General features: G+C 45.6%; 2 protein-coding genes across 2 annotated transcripts in view; one reads left to right on the top strand and one right to left on the bottom strand.

The window, feature by feature from the left end:
- Window positions 1-3,569, top strand: part of LAMB1 (laminin subunit beta 1) — a gene marked incomplete at its 5' end in the record, with an annotated part of 38,121 nt that extends 34,552 nt beyond the window's left edge. Inside the window, 4 exons of the mRNA XM_026046362.1 lie at window positions 151-292; window positions 1,065-1,241; window positions 2,325-2,484; window positions 3,111-3,569. Of these exons, the coding sequence (XP_025902147.1) occupies window positions 151-292; window positions 1,065-1,241; window positions 2,325-2,484; window positions 3,111-3,247 (616 nt within the window). The remainder of the gene's footprint in view (window positions 1-150; window positions 293-1,064; window positions 1,242-2,324; window positions 2,485-3,110) is intronic.
- A 1,017-nt stretch (window positions 3,570-4,586) lies between these two features.
- The window catches only part of DLD (dihydrolipoamide dehydrogenase), an 18,270-nt gene continuing 3,819 nt past the window's right edge, over window positions 4,587-19,037 (bottom strand). The window contains exons 3-15 of the mRNA XM_026046363.1: window positions 18,933-18,999; window positions 18,305-18,384; window positions 15,101-15,169; window positions 12,383-12,452; window positions 11,923-12,023; window positions 11,411-11,554; window positions 11,163-11,264; window positions 10,015-10,205; window positions 8,921-9,091; window positions 8,323-8,512; window positions 6,710-6,847; window positions 5,673-5,762; window positions 4,587-5,570 (exon numbers count right to left, since the gene is read on the bottom strand). Coding sequence (XP_025902148.1) covers window positions 5,505-5,570; window positions 5,673-5,762; window positions 6,710-6,847; window positions 8,323-8,512; window positions 8,921-9,091; window positions 10,015-10,205; window positions 11,163-11,264; window positions 11,411-11,554; window positions 11,923-12,023; window positions 12,383-12,452; window positions 15,101-15,169; window positions 18,305-18,384; window positions 18,933-18,999 — 1,479 coding nt within the window. The 3' untranslated portion in view covers window positions 4,587-5,504. The remainder of the gene's footprint in view (window positions 5,571-5,672; window positions 5,763-6,709; window positions 6,848-8,322; window positions 8,513-8,920; window positions 9,092-10,014; window positions 10,206-11,162; window positions 11,265-11,410; window positions 11,555-11,922; window positions 12,024-12,382; window positions 12,453-15,100; window positions 15,170-18,304; window positions 18,385-18,932; window positions 19,000-19,037) is intronic.

A 19,037-nucleotide genomic window follows, 5' to 3' on the forward strand; every position in this document is an offset into this window, starting at 1 on the left:
GCTCCAGCTTCCTTCTGGAAAATGATGAGTCAGAAAAATGATGAGTTTAACTTACGCCCAGAGGGCAAAGATGGTCCTCCGTGGTACTTCTCTTTTTCCAGTGCCAATATGAACGTGTTTTCAGTACTTGCCTGTTTTTTTGCTCCACAGCAAAGGTGCCACAGATGTTAAAGTCACTGCAGACATGGTGAAAGCAGCACTGGAAGAAGCTGAAAAAGCTCAAAACGCAGCTGAAAAAGCCATCAAACAAGCCGATGAAGATATTAAAGGCACTCAAGACCTGCTGACCTCAGTGAGTTCTTACAGAGTATTTATTAAGATAGACAAACACCAAGACTGATACTTAGAAAGCAATGTCAGCTTCTCTGAGGAAAGCCCCTCAGTACATCAAAGCCCATCAAAGACTGCATTCAAATGACTCTAAACCTTTCTTGCCTCTGCATAAGCTTTGTAAGTTAGTAGGTCAGATGCTTAGGGGCTCATTTGCTCTTAGAAGAAAAGGCTTTTCTTCCCCCCTATTCAGCACCAGTGAAGTGAAATGAGCAGGATCAGAGCCCTGTAAGCAGCGGGTACCAAGATCACCCAGGGCAAGCACAGCCTGGTAATATATTGGGTAGACAGGGGCAGGATGAGATTGTTAAAAAAGTGTAATATTGTCAGATATTTAGAGGTTTCAACAGATGGTCATAGCCCTGCTGACACCACAGTGCCATACCCATGAAGCCTGGCCAGCTTGCAAGATGCACAACCTACCAGGTCATATTGAATGACAGAACCCACTGTCTGAAGTTTTGCTTCTGCTGAGGCAACTCTTAGCCCTGTGTGATAGCAGCAAGTTATTTTAGACTAAATTTCTTAATGGTCTTTGTAGCCCCATGTTATTTTTAAGGTGGACACTTTCACCCTCGCTGCCATTAGCCATGTTGAACAGGAATAAAACACTGCTTTTTGTCTCAGATCTGTGACCGTGAATTGATACGGGGTGCTGAGGGCTTACCCAGAAAGCAGAGTGTGGCACGGGTTGTCTTTCAGAAAATGTAACTGTTGTTCCTCCTCCTGCTTAGATTGAATCGGAAAATTCAGTGTCTGAAGAAACCCTCAACAATGCAACCTTACGCCTCTTCAAGCTGGAAAAGAGTGTTGAAGATCTGAAGCAAAAGGCTACTACCAATTCAGAGAACGTGGACGACATAGAAGAAAAAATCAGTGCTGCAAAGCAAAACGCTGAGGAGGTTAAACAGGTGAGAAATTTGGGGAATATGCCAAAGGAAGATCAGCAGTATTCAGAGTCCAGGTTGGGCCGGGGTGCCTCAGTGGGTGTATTTGAGCCTGTTCAGGTCCAGTATTAGGAAGCTGTCAAGTTCCAAAGCAGTGGCAGGAGAGAGATCTTGCTGTCACACTGGCAGCCTGCCCTTGCTTGTGAGCATCAGCTTTCCTATGTGCTGCAGGAGATAAGCTTTCCTCCCCTCTCTCCTCCTTATATGCCCACTATCAGTGAAGAAAGTGACCAAAATCCTTGGCTCCATCTAACCTGGAGTCATTTTAAATATCACAGAGGATGAATAAGTCCTTTTAAGATGCTGGATGGCATCTCCAGATGCCTGCTATTCACCTTCCCCTTTGTAACACCCAAAGCTTTGCATGTTCCTTAACTAAACCACTAAGTCTGTCAAAGGAGGTCCCCTTGCCCCAATCTGGGGGCTGCAGTTAAGCCCTTGATCTCCAGAGAGCTGTTTTCCATCGGGAGAAGCATCCATCAGTTTTCATCCCTCCCAGGACTATTTGCAGGCAGGATTTCGGGCGGCTGCTGGGTGAGCACAGGAGCCTCGCGGCGCTGCTGCCTTTCGGGGACTTGCCTGTTTGCTGAATTCCCTTTGGTCCCAGTTTTCCTGGCTTTAGCCTGTAGAGAAAAGCAGAGCCGAGGAGCCCGCACGGCACTGGCCGGGCACCCACGCTGTGGGAACAAGGCGGCTCCTGTTCCTGAAAGGACACCAAGGCTGCTGCTCCCTAGCGACCTTCAGCCCCCTCCTCCCCCTCACATGCAGCTTTCCAGCACGCACCAGGGCCTGAGGCGTCCGTTAATTAACAAAATTGTGCTAATGAACCCAGTAAATCCTTAACAAACACTAGTATGAACGCTGCAGAGCATCTGCAAAGAGGGCCCTCATCATTCAAGCTGTGGGTATTCGAGTGGGAGACCCCACAGCGCACTTTCCCCTTTGGTTAAACGAGGTGACACTGTCCCCTTGTCCCCCACCGCGGTGCCCGCAGCGTCGGCTCCCCCGCACAGTCCCTTAAGGGCTCCCTCCGTGTGGTGCTTGCAGGTGCTGGGCGGCGAGCTGAGCAGCAAGTACCGGGCGGCGGAGGAGCTGCTGGCGCGCAGGACCGAGGAGGCGGCCGAGGCCAGGCGCAAGGCGGAGCGGCTGCAGGACGAGGCCAGGGCGCTGCTGGCGCAGGCGAGCGGCAAGCTGCAGCTGCTGCAAGGTGAGCTCCCCCTGAGCTCCTCACCAGGAGGGGACAATTACCACAGGAAATGAGCAGGTCGCCTCCTCAGCGAGGTGGCATCGGCGGGGTTGTTCCTGTGGGCACAGCAGAGCCCACAGGGGATCCAAGGCTTCCCAAGAAAGGGACATCCTGCCCCAAGGCACAGCGGGAGGAAGGCGCCTTCCCTCCCACTGTGCCAGGCCGGAGCCCGTTCTTCCTCCCCTCAGCATGCAGTTACAGTGATTGGTCTTGAGCACAACTACTCAAAACCCTTCAGTGTTCTATAAAAACCCACCCAATCTTTTACCTTTCTTTTAATCTTTAAATATATATATATTTACCTTTTATTTATTCATTTATTTATTTTAACACCAATTTGGGCAATTATTGTCAAAGAAATCTTTCAGATTTCCACCTATGGAAAATGACTCCCTTGCAGATTTATGTTCCAGTACCAACAAAAAGTGCCAAAACCACAAAAAACTTCGCATTTTTTCTCCTCGGTGACAGTCTTTTCCACAACGATATTAACTTGAGTGGTAGTTTGCCCATAACAATAACTATTTTACGTATTAATGCATTAAAATCTTCCCCATTAACCCATTTTTTCCATTCCTTTCTGACAGACTTGGAGAATACATATGAAAACAACCAAAAAGTTCTGGAAGACAAAGCCAAGCAGTTGGTGGTGCTGGAAGAGACAGTTCGCTCCCTCTTGCAGACTATCAGCCAGAAAGTTGCTGTTTACAGCACTTGCTTATAAATGGGGGCAGCAAATGCTTGACAAAATGTGTTCAGGGTGGATTTTACAAGTATTACACTAGCTCTTTTTTTGACATTACACTAAGGACTGATCAAGTGACCAGGTTTGATATTGACTTCAAGTCACAGAGCCAAAGATAAGTAATTTTTTTGATGTTGAAAATAAACAGTACTTTTTTTTTTAAATCACTCTATGTATCTAGTATGACTCATTAGCTGCTTTGTTATTAGCCCAAATGGTAAATCAGTTAATCCTTTAGCTTCTGCAAATTGTTTTTAAACTAGTTAGAGAATATCCTAATAAAATCTTGGCACCGACTGTACAGTTCTACCTAAGGGCTCCAATTACTGTGGAATATGGGATCATCCTCCCACAACACAGTCAATGGTCAATAAAGGCAGACAGGCCTTGGGTTGCAGGCTGGGATTTCCACCACCTTAGTGGGCTAAAAGGACTATTTACAGTCTGCGGGATGTGGATTTAGGCTAAATCCACAAGTGCTACTGGACCAAAAGCCCCGAGCTGTGAAGTGGACACAGAGGACAGCGTTTAAGAGGTGTGTGGTTTGTACTTGAAGCACCAAATTTGAGTGATTAACCGAGTCTGGAGGCTCCAGCCTCTGGGAAAGGAAGTGCCGTGTTGAGGGAGCCTTCAGTGTGAACGAGATGGGCTGCACGGAGGCTTTTCTAGAGCCAGCCTCCCAGGTGTGTTGGTAAGCACAGGCCAAGAGCAGCAGCAGCAGCAGCTCGTTGTTCACTGCAGGTTTCTCATTCTTGGCAGAATGGTGCCCCTTGAGGCAGCCCTGCAGCACTGCAAGCAGCAGCAGTTAGAGAGGCCCAAATCAGCATCCTCCTCCTAGGCAAGGTTACCTGGTGCTAAGCTTAAAGGCCCTGAGCTTCCTCGCAGCTGCATCTAGACTCAACACAGCTGAAAAGGCAGTTTTACTGGTGCTTTTTATTGCTTGACATACATTTTCCTCATTGAATACGACTAAAGGATCAACACTTGAAGGAGCAGCAAGCACCTTGTGTGCACACCAGGGCAGGAGCTGTTGCCAGCTGCTTTACTGCACCTTTCTCATCCCTCACCCGCCGGCACAAGGAACGAGGCCACGAACGGCCCCAGCCCCTGTCGAGCTCTGGCTGTGCAAAGCAAGGAGGGAGCCGAACAAAGGCCCCACAAAACAAAAGTTTAATTAAACTACATGAATTTCACACACTCTGTATACAAGAGGTATCCTGAAAATGCCATTTTCTGCTTTTATCCCATAACCCAGACACTAGCAGGAATGCCAGGGCTAGTCAACAGCAACACACCGAAGAAAACCAAGAGTTTCCAGCCACGTTCAGCATTTATTAGTGGAAGGCTACAGACCTTTCACATATTAAGCTCTCTTGCTACAGGAGAGATGCAAGGAGAGCATAAAATAAAAATAACAGGAAAGAAGGAAGGGAAAATTCTGAAGTGTGGAGAGCTGGCACTGCAGCCCTGACATGCGGGAAGTGCAGGAACCCTCATGCCCCTGGACTCAGCAGCGCTGCTTCAGCAGCCACATTTAGCTTTCTGAGATACCTTAAGACAGGTGGACAGTGGGAAAAGCTTCAAAATCAAAAGGATTATGTAGCAGTAAGATTAATTTTTCTTCAGTTTTTTCATTTCTCCATCAGCACTTGATTTTTTTCCCCTGCTGAGTTTTCAATATGAAAACACAATGTGTGGAGAATCACACACAAATGGAGTAATTTCCACTTTTAAAAAAGTTAATATAGTTTTAATGCACATAAATGAGCCCCTCCCATAATCCTAACGCTACTAAATCAAAATGACTCTGTAAATACCAAGTTAATCCTTTCACAAGGAAACACCACAATATTTTTGTGCGGAAGTGACAGTGGCGTTTTAAGTGCCAGCATTCAACTGGTTTAGTCTATCACTACTTCAAATAAGGACACACCAGATAGGCTGGGCTCTTGGAGTCTTGACCAGCACACCCAAAACGTTTGGTTTCATAAAAAGAAAAATGAGTTCTTTCAGGCATTTTTTTCCTGCAACATTCATAAAGTAAATAAGCATGTAATTTTAAGTATTTAATTTACAGAGACTGGATAATTCAACTTTCTCCAAACCCTATTTGGTTAAATATTTGCTGCTTAAAAGGAGGAGATTCACTTAATTCAGTCCTAGCATCTCCGACTCGGCGTTCCGCGCAGCGCACGTGCGGCTCTCCCTGCGCACGGTCCAGGGCTGCTCTTCCCCTTCAGAAGTTGATGGCTTTGCCAAAAGAGGCTGCTAGGTTGGCTTCCCTGAAGGCTTCTGACACTGTCTGTAGAGGGCAAACGGGAGGAGTCGTTAATTAATTAACTCTGCACATAATTACAGCAAGTCGAAGCAACCCCATTGCTCGTTAATTTGTTCCTTTACTTACCGGATGCGCGTGGCAAACCCTGGCTACATCCTCACACGATGCTCCGTACTCCATGGCAAGAGCTGCCTCGTTAACCATCTCGCCAGCACCCTGAAATCCAACGTTATCTGTAATCAGCTTGGATCTCTAAGCAGTTCTCCAGGTCCTTCTGAATCACTAGCTAGTACCTGGCTTGTCAATAAACATCTTTTGAATAGTTTTAAGTCTCCTTTTCAGCAATCCGCTTGGTGACTGGGCTCAAGCTTAAGAGAAGTATGAACGATCCTAAGTCAGATCAGCTGGTCTTTCATTAATGAAGACTGTGGGGGAAAATGTCCAATTTTGAACAAGATGCCAGGCGGATAGTGCCCACATTCTGATCAGAGCTACTGCAGACTATCCCTTCTGGAGGAGGAAAAAAAAAAAAAAAAAACCACCCAAACCAGCAACGACAAAAGCAAAATAATAGTTTTTAAAGAACACTAGTGTGCTGACAATGCAACTGTAGGAACAAAGTTTCCTTTCCAGGAAAACAGAAGCCTCAGTCTGGTCTTTTGCAAAAAACCACTCTACAAAGAGGTACGGAAGTGCTTCTGTCTGCACCCTTAGGCAGATAGAGGAAAATGATCCTTTTTCCAAATAGAATTTTCTGGTTTCAAATTTTTACATGGAATTTTTTCGAAGTCCCACAGGCCACTGATAGAAGATCTGGTGAAATAAGGTACCAACAATTCCGCTGAAGTCTAAAGTTCAGAAAAATCTACAAAGTCACAGTCTGTTCAGTCTCTTCCAGAATTGGGTCAAAACCTGCTGTTCCTTGGCTGAATTAGTCAGAGCCCTAAAGCACTTCAGTGCTTCTAAGCAAAAAACCACAGTCGAATCCAACTACAAACTGAAACAAAAATGAGAGGGTGGCTGCAACAGCAAGAAGAAACGGCTTTAGGAAACTCAAGTCTTCCTTCTTTCTGTAAACCTCTTTCTTCCTAACGTGGTAACCACCTCGCAGGTGTAATACCAAAGAGAAGCTCTCTCAAGACAGCACTGAGCACGATACTTACTGCACCCAGGATGTGAGCACCCAGCATCCTGTCCGTGGATTTCTGGCTGAGGATCTTGACCAGGCCGTCCGTGTCGGCGTTCGTCTTCGCTCTGCTGTTGGCAGCAAAGGGAAACTTCCCAACTTTGTATTCGATGCCCTACAAAACAGCTCTGTTACTGACACACAGTTAATTGAGGGCCTGGAAGACCAACAAGAAAAATGGAATCAGATACCAACAAGAAGAATGTAACCAGGCGGACAGTTGGGTAAGTATAAAAATAGAAGTCAACTAATGCATAAAAATACTAAAAAGCTATAAAAATGAATAATTAGGGGGGGAAAAAAGGACAGTCTGTAACTTTACAGACTGCAGGTGGTGATACCTGCTTTACAGACAGCAGGTGGTGATAAATGGGGCCGAGTCCAGTTGGAGGCCTGTGGCCAGTGGTGTCCCCCAGGGGTCAGTACTGGGCCCAGTGCTGTTCAACTTGTTTATCAATGACCTGGACGAAGGCACGGAATGCACCCTGAGCAAGTTTGCAGATGACACCAAGCTGGGTGGAGTGGCCGACACTCCGGAGGGCTGTGCTGCCATCCAGAGGGACCTGGACAGGCTGGAGAGTTGGGCAGAGAGGAACCTCATGAGGTTCAACAAGGACAAGTGCAGGGTCCTGCACCTGGGGAGGAATAACCCCAGGCATCAGTACAGATTAGGGGTTGACCTGCTGGAGAGCACCTCCACGGAGAGGGACCTGGGAGTCCTGGTTGACACTAAGTTAACCATGAGTGAGCAGTGTGCCCTCGTGGCCAAGAAGGCCAATGGCATCCTGGCCTGCATCAGGAGGAGTGTTGCCAGCAGGTCAAGGGAGGTGATTCTGCCCCTCTACTCAGCTCTGGTGAGGCCGCACCTGGAGTACTGTGTTCAGTTCTGGGCTCCCCAGTATAGGAGGGACATGGAGCTTCTGGAGAGGGTCCAGAGAAGGGCAACCAGGATGATTAAGGGAATGGAACATCTCTCGTATGAAGAGAGGCTGAGTGAGCTGGGCCTGTTTTCTCTGGAGAAGAGACGGCTCAGAGGGGATATGATTAATATGTATAAGTTCAGGAAGGGAGAATGCAGGGAGGAAGGGGACAGGCTGTTCTCACTGGTGGCCAGCGATAGGACGAGGGGTAATGGCCACAAACTGAAGCACAAGAAGTTCCGTCTCCAGGTGAGGAGCAACTTCTTTACTGTTAGGGTAACAGAGCAGTGGAACAGGCTGCCCAGGGAGGTTGTGGAGTCTCCTTCTCTGGAGGTCTTCAAAACCCGCCTGGATGCCACCCTGTGCCACATGCTCTAGGTGTGCCTGCTTGAGCAGGAAGGTTGGACTAGATGAACTGTAGAGGTCCCTTCCAACCTTAAATATTCTGTGAATCTGTGAATTTACAAAATAGAAGGCATTAAGAGGACCCTCATTCTTGTGAGTGGCCTGGAGGAGAGACTTGAATTCTTCAATCATGCACTGTACACAACAAATTCAGACTGAGAAATTCTCTTAGGAGACACAAGGCAGATAAAGAACCACCACTCGACTGCTGCAGCTACGCCCCGAGGGCAGAGCGCTTTGGGTGGGAAGGACCAAGGGGCAGTACCTCCTCTTTCAGCTGCTCCTCCGACTTGCCCACCCAGGCCACCTCCGGGTGCGTGTAGATGACGGAGGGGACGCAGTTGTAGTCGATGTGGACGGCTCCCCCGGCCATGCCCTCGACGCACAGGATGCCCTCGTCCTCGGCCTTGTGCGCCAGCATGGGCCCCGCCACGACGTCGCCGATGGCGAAGATGCTGTCGGAGCGAGGACACAGAGCCAGACACCCTTTAAACACGTCCTCGCGCCGCCCGCCAGGCCCTTCCGCAGGCTGGATGTATCACTTAAACCAAAAACTAGCCACGGGAACATAATAAGGGTCAGAGGAAATACAAGGGAATATCCGTCAGGAATTTCGGAAGAGGGGCGGGGGGCTGGTTCACCGAACGAGCACATTCCAAAAAGCACCACTAAGAGAAGACACAGTAACTTTTAAACTACAGAAAGTCTCAAACTTGACTAAATATCTTTATTTGCTGAAGCAAACAGATGCTCTCAGCTTTTCTTTTCTACAGAAAACTATCCAGTAATTAAAAATGAAAAAAAATGTAATTTTTACAAATTCTACTTAAAAATATCAAAAAATAACATTTAATATCACTTACTTTGGAATCTTGGTTTGAAACCTGTTATTGACTGGAATTCTGCCCTTCTGATCAAGTTCAATTCCGATATCTTCGAGACCGAGGTTTTTTGTGAACGGCCGCCTCCCGATGCAGACCAGGAGCACATCACAAGTTATAACTTCGGCCTTGCCACCAGCAGCAGCTTCAACACTGCAGACAAATAAATGGGCAACAAGAATGTCAGCCTGCAAGCCAGGCTCCTCTGGCAAGCAGTCCGTGCGATCCAGAGGGTGAGGTCTGGATCTGGCACCCACGACACTTACACCCAGGCTGCTCCCGCCCCCAATACCCTCCCCATTCCTTGCAGGAGCGGAGGTGTGGAAGAGGGAGAAAGGGACAATAACTGGTCCTGTGTTTGTCAGTAACTCAATGGGCAACTGGGGTTCATGTGGTCTGGGTGCAGAGCAGGGAAGGGCAGCAAGCTAAGGGAGGATAACTAGGAAATTTGCTCAAAACAACTTGCTTCCTGGACCCAGGTGAAACACTAAACACCGGCACAGGCTACATGTGACCCAGTCAGCATCAACCTAGCACATAAGGCCCAAATCCATGACCTTCACAGCAGAGAAGAACAGAATATCCTGAGGAATGGAGACGGAGAAGCTAACGCTGCCCATGCTAAGGTCCCAGGGAAATAACAAGCATTTAAATTGACTGTTAACATCTGTAGCATTAAACATCTTGTCAAAATTCCAGGTACACTGCAGGTTTCCAATCTGCACTGAGAGCACATCAACAAGCAAAAGAACAGTAGCAGGTAAGTAAGGACAGAAGCAGTGTATACGTATAGGTAGGCTGGTATAGGACTATATATAGTTAGGGACTTGCAAACCAAGCGTACTTTCTATGTTTCTGTATTAGCTGTTCACACGCAAGTCTCCAGAGGTTGGAGTTTCTACATTAAAAGACACTCCAGGGAAGCTGCAATTGCTTTTGCTCTGAACTAGTCAAATTCCCGTGACGCTTCTTGGAGACAGGGACATACCTGGAGACAAACACTACTACTTTTGAACAGGTTTTTAGGGACGGGTGAAGGGCATCCAGCACTCCTCAGTCTGAAGCAAAGCACTTACGCTACATCAATCTTTCCATCTGGCTTCTTGGTAGCACCGGTAACTTTGGTGTTTAGTTTAAACTTAAATCCCTGCTTTTGAAGAATACGCTGGAAGTTTTTGGAGATCTCCATGTCGATTCCCATTCCGCCAACGTGGCCCATGAACTCCACAGCTGTCACATCCGCACCGAGGCGCTGCCAAACTGAGCCCTGCAGTCACAGCATCAATGTAAAGACTGAGATTTGAAAGGAAAACTTCAGGATTCTCTGCTATAACACCTACCACTTAGAGGGTAAGCTCTGCAGAAGAGGGGCAAGCTGGTCTGTCTTACAAATACTGCAGTGCAGACATAAAATGTTCCTTCTCATTATCTTTTTGCAGCTAAGAAAACAGTTAAATATAAAATAGGTAGTTTTAAGTTATAAAAAAGAAAAACCCAAAGGAAGTTTCGGGACGTTTGTGGCAGTCTACTATTGCAAGCTAAAGAAAGCAACGCTATGTTAGGGAAATTATTTATACATACATATTCTGTATGCCCCTATAAATAGGCTCACTGACACCAGCTTCAGAAAGGAAAACCCTACACCTCCCACTTACCCCCAGTTACCCACATCCATCCAACACAGTATTTCTCTGCCTCCTTTTTCCCCTCCTGTATGGCCAGGATGCTGAACAACCACTAAGCAGATTTTCAAGCAGTTGCAAGATCAACAAACACACACCTGCCTTCAACCAGGTAAGCACAAGGCAAAAGGAGTCAGACCAAAATGAACTACAAAGGTTCCACTTATTGGCTGCTAGATATAAGAAGGGTATATACAACAACTGAATATGGCCTAAAATTAACTTTCCTTAAAAAAAACTTCTCAAATGTACATGACAACAGATAAGAAATCCCAGTGAAAGGCAACACCCCCAAAACCCGTATGGGATGGCCTCATTCTCTATATTCCTCTCGTATTTCTCTACTTGGCTAACCAGCTGCAGGAATACTTAACCTACAACATCTATCCCACATTTTCAAGGGGAAAAGGAAGCCAGCAGGCTGTATCTAAGGATTTTCATTACAAAATCCCCCAAACAGCCAGCTTTCCATTAACTGCTAAAAACAAACAAAGTCCCATTTCTTTATAAATAAAACATGAAATATTTAAGAATTCTCTCACCAATTCCACGCCAATGACTCCTGCACCAATGACAACCATCTTTTCAGGAACCTTTTTTAGTGATAGTGCACCAGTAGATGACACAATATTATCTTCATCAATCTGGTGACAAAGAAATCCACAGAGCCACGTTTACAATCTCTTCTACCCGCTGCATGTAAAACTCACAGCACAAAGACAGTCAGGCGCACAATATTATCACGTTAAAAAAGCTGAAAACCAGTATCCCCAAGATTCCCAATACGTACAGTAATTCCAGGAAAGGGAGCCACTTCGGAGCCTGTAGCTATAAGAATGTTCTTTGTATTGATAACTTGGGTGCTGCCATCGTCTCTGGTTGCAGTGACTTGGTTTTTGCCAGTTATTTTTCCAAACCCGGAAACATGTACAACCTTGTTAGTCAGAAAACAGTACATTTAGACTCATTTTTAAGGCATGCTATTTAATCTGAATCTCACTAATCCCACTTCTCTATAGAGTGGCTGATTTTCTGCTAAAACTAACCTTTGCTTCACTGTTGCACTTCTGCGTCCTGCACAAATTACAAAGGAATTGGATATTGCTTTCTTTTTTAAGTGGATTTAAGAACAAACTGAACTGCTCATTTTAAACACCCTAGAAGCAAAGCATTTAGACTCTGCCCTTGCTGAATTATTCACTCAAATTTATGTAACAAGATTGGGACAGTGTGAAAAGCATGAAACTTCAATCAGAAAAAAAACAAAAATCAGATAAACCTCAGCATGCAATCCAAACTGACCTTGTTTTGTTTAAATAAATGAGCAATTCCACCTGTTAGGGCTTTCACTGCACCACTCTTCTGTTCCATCATCTTCTCTAGATTCAAATTTATTCCTGAAACTAAAGTTAAAAAAAAAAAAAAAAAAGAAAAAAACATGTATCAAGGACACAGCACCACAACACAACACTAAACTGCAGCTCTGACACAACAAACGCTACTAATGTGTCATTAGTAAACGCTAATGGTAATCTTCAACAACTGATACATTAAAAAGCAGTATAAATTTTCCCAATATCCCTTATCTTTCTCGTATTCAAGGAGTACATACACGTCCCTAAGCTTCGAACTGACAGATAAAGGATATTATTTGCAAGTCTGAGATCTTCTGATTTTTCTAGAAGAACAGTCATATTTGAACTATAATATTTGTTGATAGACACTGCTGACATTAAACAAGTCCTGACTGTTACCCACTTACTTTCAATTCCTCTACTAGCAAAATCTTTTCCATGGGCCAAATGATACAGGTGAGAGTTATTCAGCAAGGCCTAAAATACAAAGAAAATAAAATGTGAATTGAGACACGCATTTGGGATTGAATTTATCACTAGAAGTTTAAAAAAAAAATGTTATTTGCAAAACATCATACCTATTAAGGAAGCTTCACAGACAAGAGACTGTCAACAAAAAGAACAAGAATCCCAGAATGGTTGAGGTTGGAAGGGACCACTAGAGCTCATCCAGTCCAACCCCCTGCTCCAGCAGGGACACCCAGAGCACGGGGCACAGGGCGGCATCCAGGTGCCTTTGGAAGATCTCCAGAGAAGGAGACTCCACAGCCTCCCTGGGCAGCCTGGGCCAGGGCTCTGGCACCCTCACACCAAACAAGTTCTTCCTCACATGCACATGGAGCTGCCTGGGTTTCAGCTTGCACCCATTGCCCCTTGTCCTGTCACTGGCCACCCCTGAGAAGCGCTTGGCCCCTTCCTCCCTACATTCTCCCCTCAGGTACATAGACATATTGGTCGGATCCCCTCTCAACCTTCTCTTCTCCAGGGCCCAGCTCACTCAGTCTTTCCTCATATGAGAGATGCTTCAGTCCCTTCATCATCTCTGTCGCTCTCCGCTGGACCCTCTCTAGAAGCTCCACGTCCCTCTTGTCCTGGGGAGCCCAGAGCTGCCCCCAATGCTCCAGGTGCGGCCTCCCCAGAGCTGAGCAGAGGGGCAGGATCCCCTCCCTTGTCCTGCTGGCAACATCCTCCTGAAGCAGCCAGGAGCCCATTGGCCTCCTTGGCCATGAGGGCACTGCTGCCTCATGGGTGACTTGGTGTCAACCAGGACTCCCAGATCCCTCTGTGTGGAGCTGCTCTCCAGCTGGTCAACCCCTAATCTGTGCTGGTGCCTGGGGTTATTCCTCCCCCTGCAGTGAGGACCCTGCACTTGTCCTTGTTGAACCTCAGGAGGTTCCTCTCTGCCCAACTCTCCAGCCTGTCCAGGTCCCTCTGGATGGCAGCACAGCCCTCCGGAGTGTCGGCCACTCCACCCAGCCTGGGATTTTCTGTGAACTTGCTCAGGGTGCCTCCGTGCCCTTCTCCAAGTCACTGACGAACAGGCTGAACAGCACTGGGCCCAGTACTGATCCCTGGGGGACACCACTGGCCACGGCCTCCAGCCAGTTCCCAATCCACCTCAAGTGTCCAAAGAAGATGCAGGAAAAACTCCATGGGGAGAATCTATATTGAAATCACTTGAAAATTTAGTGTAGACATTTGGGTTAACTTTTCAATAACTTCGTTATTGAGCTAAAGTCACTTCAAACTGTAGAACTGGTTAAGCTGGAGCTTGATAGCTTAGAGCTGATGCAGATCACTGGACATTCACAATTTAAAAATAAAACCAGAACAGCCATTTGACAAGAATACTTATAAACCATCAGCAGGAAAAGCAAAACTGTGTTTTGTCCTTCATTGCACTTCCAAGAAGTAAAAGAGTAGTTGTCTGCACAGACTTAAATATTGTGTATACTTTGTAGCATACACAACAATAAATTCAAACAACATTTTGAGCACTGCGATAGCTGCTTTCTATATAGATACAGGACTAAAACTAGCACTGTCAGATTACTTATATTTTTGTGAATAAACTTAAGCAAGTATCACTCAAAATTCCTTTTACCACTTTACATAATTGCCACAATTTTGAACCACCACCAAAATATGCAAACAAAACCACAGAGTAAGATTTGAGTAATTACAAAGAAAAAAAATCCATGCCTGAGAATGCCACTGTCTTGATGCCACCTGAGTGGCATTTTGTCAAGGCATGAAGGAATAATTTTATATTATGTCTGCACATGCAGTCTGCACATGCAGTCTGCACATGCATTTCTTGAGTTTACTGACATTTCAAAATAAATTCTGGCTAGCATCCAAGTCTCACTGTAGGTTCAAAAGCATTTTCCTAGAAAACTTCACCAGATTAACAAAAAAAAAAAACCCCAAAGTTTCACTTGAGAAGGAAAAGCTACTTAAGCAAATCCCAGCAAAGTTCCAAATCTTCAAGTTAAAGTGCTGTGTCTACACTAATTCTTCTTTTTTTTCCTCACTATAGAAAGATATCCTGAACTTAATTAGAGATACTACTCATGCCTTCAGGCAAATGAGTACATCTCTTGCTTTAATTTTGTACTAACACTGCATTTTCTCTTATGCTGACTATGGAACATCTCCCATCAGACACACTAGAGCTCAAGAAAAAATAGAAGAGGTGAATTTTTCCACTGAGATAATCCAGATCTGCATCTGCAAGTACTACATGACAGCAACACAGAAGCGTGAGCAAAGCAAGAAAAGAGCTATCAGACAGTTATTTTTGCATGCACTTTGCAGTGAAACCAACAGCGAGGATAAGGTTTCAGAAAAAGCACCATACTTGACAGGAGCTTGGCAGTCTGGCAGAGGAACCGTGTACACAGAGCCCTCCCTACTGGGTTTGGAAAGGGTAGTCAAACTGCAAGATAAAGGCACCTATAATGCTGTTTTTCCTCTCTTTTTTTTCCCCCCCTTCACACTCTTCATTTTGGGGAGTGCTACCTGTTTCATAGTATCAAAGATGCCCTTGGAAAAAGCCTGAGGTTTTTCAAGCAATGGACATAACCAGGGTTTTAACACCGTTAGGACAACCTGGGTGCACTTACCTTGGAAGGAATACACCCCACGTTCAAGCAGGTGCCACCAAGGGTTTCATTCTTCTCCACACACACAGTCTGAGGAAATGAGAAAGACACTTATAGAGCAATTCCTCCTCTAAGGATGTGTTAACATTTTTCATTCATAGATTTAGCTTCTGGTTCAGATTCCCCCCTAAATCAATGGCTTTAATCAAAGCAAAAAACGGCTTTTTGAGCAACATTCACTACCAGCACATCGCCACAATCCTCACTAACACCAGTCACACTTTCATACAAACTCAAGTGTTGGTCCCCGCGTCCAACATCCCGTAACGCTGTGTCAATTAAACACAACATGCAGTTCCTAGAAAGATGATCCCCTACAATTCAAAAGCCAAACCACAAAAAGGAAAATTGCAAATCATGAGAAGACGCCCCAAAAACAAATCACAACAAAGCAGAGGAATGGACTAGTACAAGTTAAAAGTCTTATTAGGAAATCTTCTTTTAATGATAAGCAACAAATATACAAAAACAAAATCCCCAAACACTCAATCACAAGTAACATTTCACTCTCTTAACATGTTATCCTGCAAGACTCATTTCTGTAAATTTGCACCAATACCTTTAATCAAAAAAATAAAGCAGAGCCGAGCAGTAAGGACAAAACCAGAGATGGAAATTGCTTTATGATCCTTCCACCACCTTGCCAACATCAAACTGGGCAACGGAAAAGATGAGAAATCAGCCTTAAGAAAGGCAGATCATTTAAGGGGAGAAGGGAAGAGCCTGGCAAACTCTTTCCACGAGGGCATTGCACTCGAATCTGCTGTTAAGTGACTATCCAGACTGAGGCCTTTCACCATTTCTTTAAGATGCTCCCTTTGTGCTGAAGTAGAAGTGATGGTAACAAGAAGTACAGCACTCAGACAAATAAAAACACAAAACCAAGAACATACTCAAACACTCTGATCTCCTCTTTATCCTTCCTTCTGTTTTGATTATATGAATGCAGTAAAAAAAAAATCCAAGGGTTTCAAGAGCTGCACTGCAGACCAACAGCCCCAGGCAGCTCCTTCACCTGACCAGGAGCTTCTGCCTCACAGGCTTTCAACTCTCCCCACAACGACAAGTGAAATTGCTGAAAAGCCAATGCCCAGAGAAGGCTCCAGGGATGCTGTGGTGCCGATGCAAGGTCTGAGCAGGGCCTGGGCTTGTGCTAGAACAGGTAGCACTAAAATTCAGCACAGCTCAGTCGAGCACGCTCAGGTTTTTGCTTGGATGAGTAACTACGAAGTCCATCCTTTCACCAGTCTCACAAGGCATCACATGAGATACTACAGGGCGACATAAACACTGTTCATGCTTCTTCAAAGCTGCAGCTAAGACACAAATCCAAACGCCTGTGTCCCACAAACAGTGTCCAAATATTCTGTCCACTCTAACTGGCTCCAAATAACTAACTTATTGCTTGCAAAAACAACAAAATAATAATAATAATCCAGGATATACAGGCACTTCTTTCCCTCCTCTATATGACATCCTATTTCTGGTCACAAATACGAATTGCTTAAGGAAAATGTTGCTCCCACAGAAGCAGGCATATAACAATGAAAAGCCTCAGAAGAGACAAACATGAATTAACAGGACGAATAGTCCCAATTAAAAACTTTACTTAGGTACTTAAAAGGTCAAAGATAAAAAAACATCTAAACCCAAGAATATTCACAGAATCCCAGGATGGTTGAGGTTGGAAGGGACCTCTAGAGCTCATCTAGTGCAGCCCCCTGCTCCAGCAGGGACACCCAGAGCACGGGGCACAGGGCGGCATCCAGGCGCCTTTGGAAGATCTCCAGAGAAGGAGACTCCACAGCCTCCCTGGGCAGCCTGTGCCAGGGCTCGGGCACCCTCACACCAAACAAGTTCTTCCTCACATGCACATGGAGCTGCCTGGGTTTCAGCTTGTACGCACTGCCCCTTGTCCTGTCACTGGCCACCACTGAGAAGAGCTTGGCCCCTTCCTCCCTACATTCTCCCCTCAGGTATTTGTACATGTTGATCAGATCCCATCTCAACCTTCTCTTCTCCAGGCTAAACATTAAACCACAGGGAAGAACATTTTCCACAAACAAGGATAAAGACAACTCTGTCATCTGCACTAGTTCACATGCAGAGGTAAAGTTCTTAATGCAAACCCGAATATTTAATATTCCCACTCAAACATCCCTGAAGCCCAAGAGTTGTTCACTGGACTAATGAGGGAGATAATAATTCTTATTACAGAAAAGTTTAGGTTGAACGGGCCTCCTCTGTAGGCCACCTAATGCTGCCTACTGCTCCAAGCACAGTTGGCTCAGGTTGCTCAAGGTCTTGCTCAGACCTTTTCTGGCTTTGAGAATCTCTAAGGATAAAGATTAGAGTGTCAGGCCCCCGTTCCAGTGTTTAGCTCTAGAACTCTGGCCATAAACGGGAGCTCCTGTCCTCATTAGGTTTTCTAATTACCTCATTTTCATTTCAAAGGTCAGCTGTCGTACTTCAGGAGCACTTGGATGCACCAAGCAGTGGAAACAAGCTCAAGGCTCCTGGTGCTGCCTTCTCACATTTCAAAATAATTAAAAAAAAAAAAAAAATGACAAGTGCCAAGAGATTAAGCCAGTCTCATAGTAAAGAGTGAAATAAATTAATAAATAAATGCAATCCTGCTGAAATCACTGCATATTTCCATAAACCTAGACAATCTGCAGTGCATTATGCAGCTCTCTCACAATACTCATCAGTGACACATCATTAGTACAGATCAGATGAACATCGTCCGAAAGAGGGAGCTTTAGAGACAACAACAAAAAAACGAGGAGCATAAATAAACAGCATTTCTGCAGACACATTTTCACTTTTAAAAAAAGTGATAGCAATGTTATTCCTCTTCTTGCATCCAATAGTATGTCAGACGAATATTGCTTTTTCCTTTGAATTTCCTCAATCTGTTTTTCAGAATTTCACGATAGTTTTATGAGGTGCCTTTTTTTTTCCCCCTTGTTTCCCTTTTTTTTTTTCTCTTGGGGGAGAAAATTGCTGGGTAAGCCAGGTTACAAATGCTTTGGGTAGGTGAACAGCTTCCAGTGATCCAAGATGTCATGGAAGAACTACAGGTGCTTCAGTGTCACACAACACCTCCCAAGTTCATCTGGATGAATATTCTGTTATGTTAGTGGCTGAAAGGTCACATYTTACCTTAAATCCAAGCTGGGCTGCTTTGATGGCAGCAACATACCCTCCAGGGCCAGACCCAATAACGGTGACATCGGCATCAACTGCAACAAGAGAAAGTTGTGATTTGAAAGAGTGATTTGTCTCAGCARCTCAATTTGCAATGGCAGAAATATTAGTTGATTTTTTTGGGGGGACAGTTCATATTTGAAACACTTAAAAAAGAGTCTGTAAAAATGACGCTACGTATTAAAATTTAGATACGTAAACTACGTTTTACTTTGGTGAGCATCATTCTGGCCAAAAAGAAAAGTGGAGATATTTACTCTGCAAGTTAAAATGGCAGCTTTCGGGTTTTAAATAGCAAATCACATAAGACCAAATGAAGAGAGTGAGCTGCATCTGAGGCAAGCCTGTGCGTAAGTCCTGTAAGAAGGTGACTGAGGGAGTTTCGGCCCTTTTGGCGTTTCCCAGCGCATTTCCCGGCGGGTTCAGCGCTCACGAGGGCTGCTGGGGCTCACCGGGCACCGCGGACGGGCACAGCAACGGGCGGGAGCGGCTGCGCGGGCACCAAGGGCACGGCCCGCTCCCCTCGCCGCCCGCTTCCCGCCCTACACCGCTCCGCGCCCACGTGCGGCGGCAAAGCCGTTACCTTGGTCCGCGTAGCTCCTGCGGGGCGCCGCGCAGCCGCCGGGCAGCACCCGCTCAAAATGGCTCCTCTGCAAAGGGAGGGGGGGGAACAAGAACGGTCAGCGCG

Source organism: Nothoprocta perdicaria, unplaced genomic scaffold, assembly GCF_003342845.1.
Source record: "Nothoprocta perdicaria isolate Ctin4 unplaced genomic scaffold, notPer1 scaffold_44, whole genome shotgun sequence".
Classification (NCBI taxonomy): domain Eukaryota; kingdom Metazoa; phylum Chordata; class Aves; order Tinamiformes; family Tinamidae; genus Nothoprocta; species Nothoprocta perdicaria.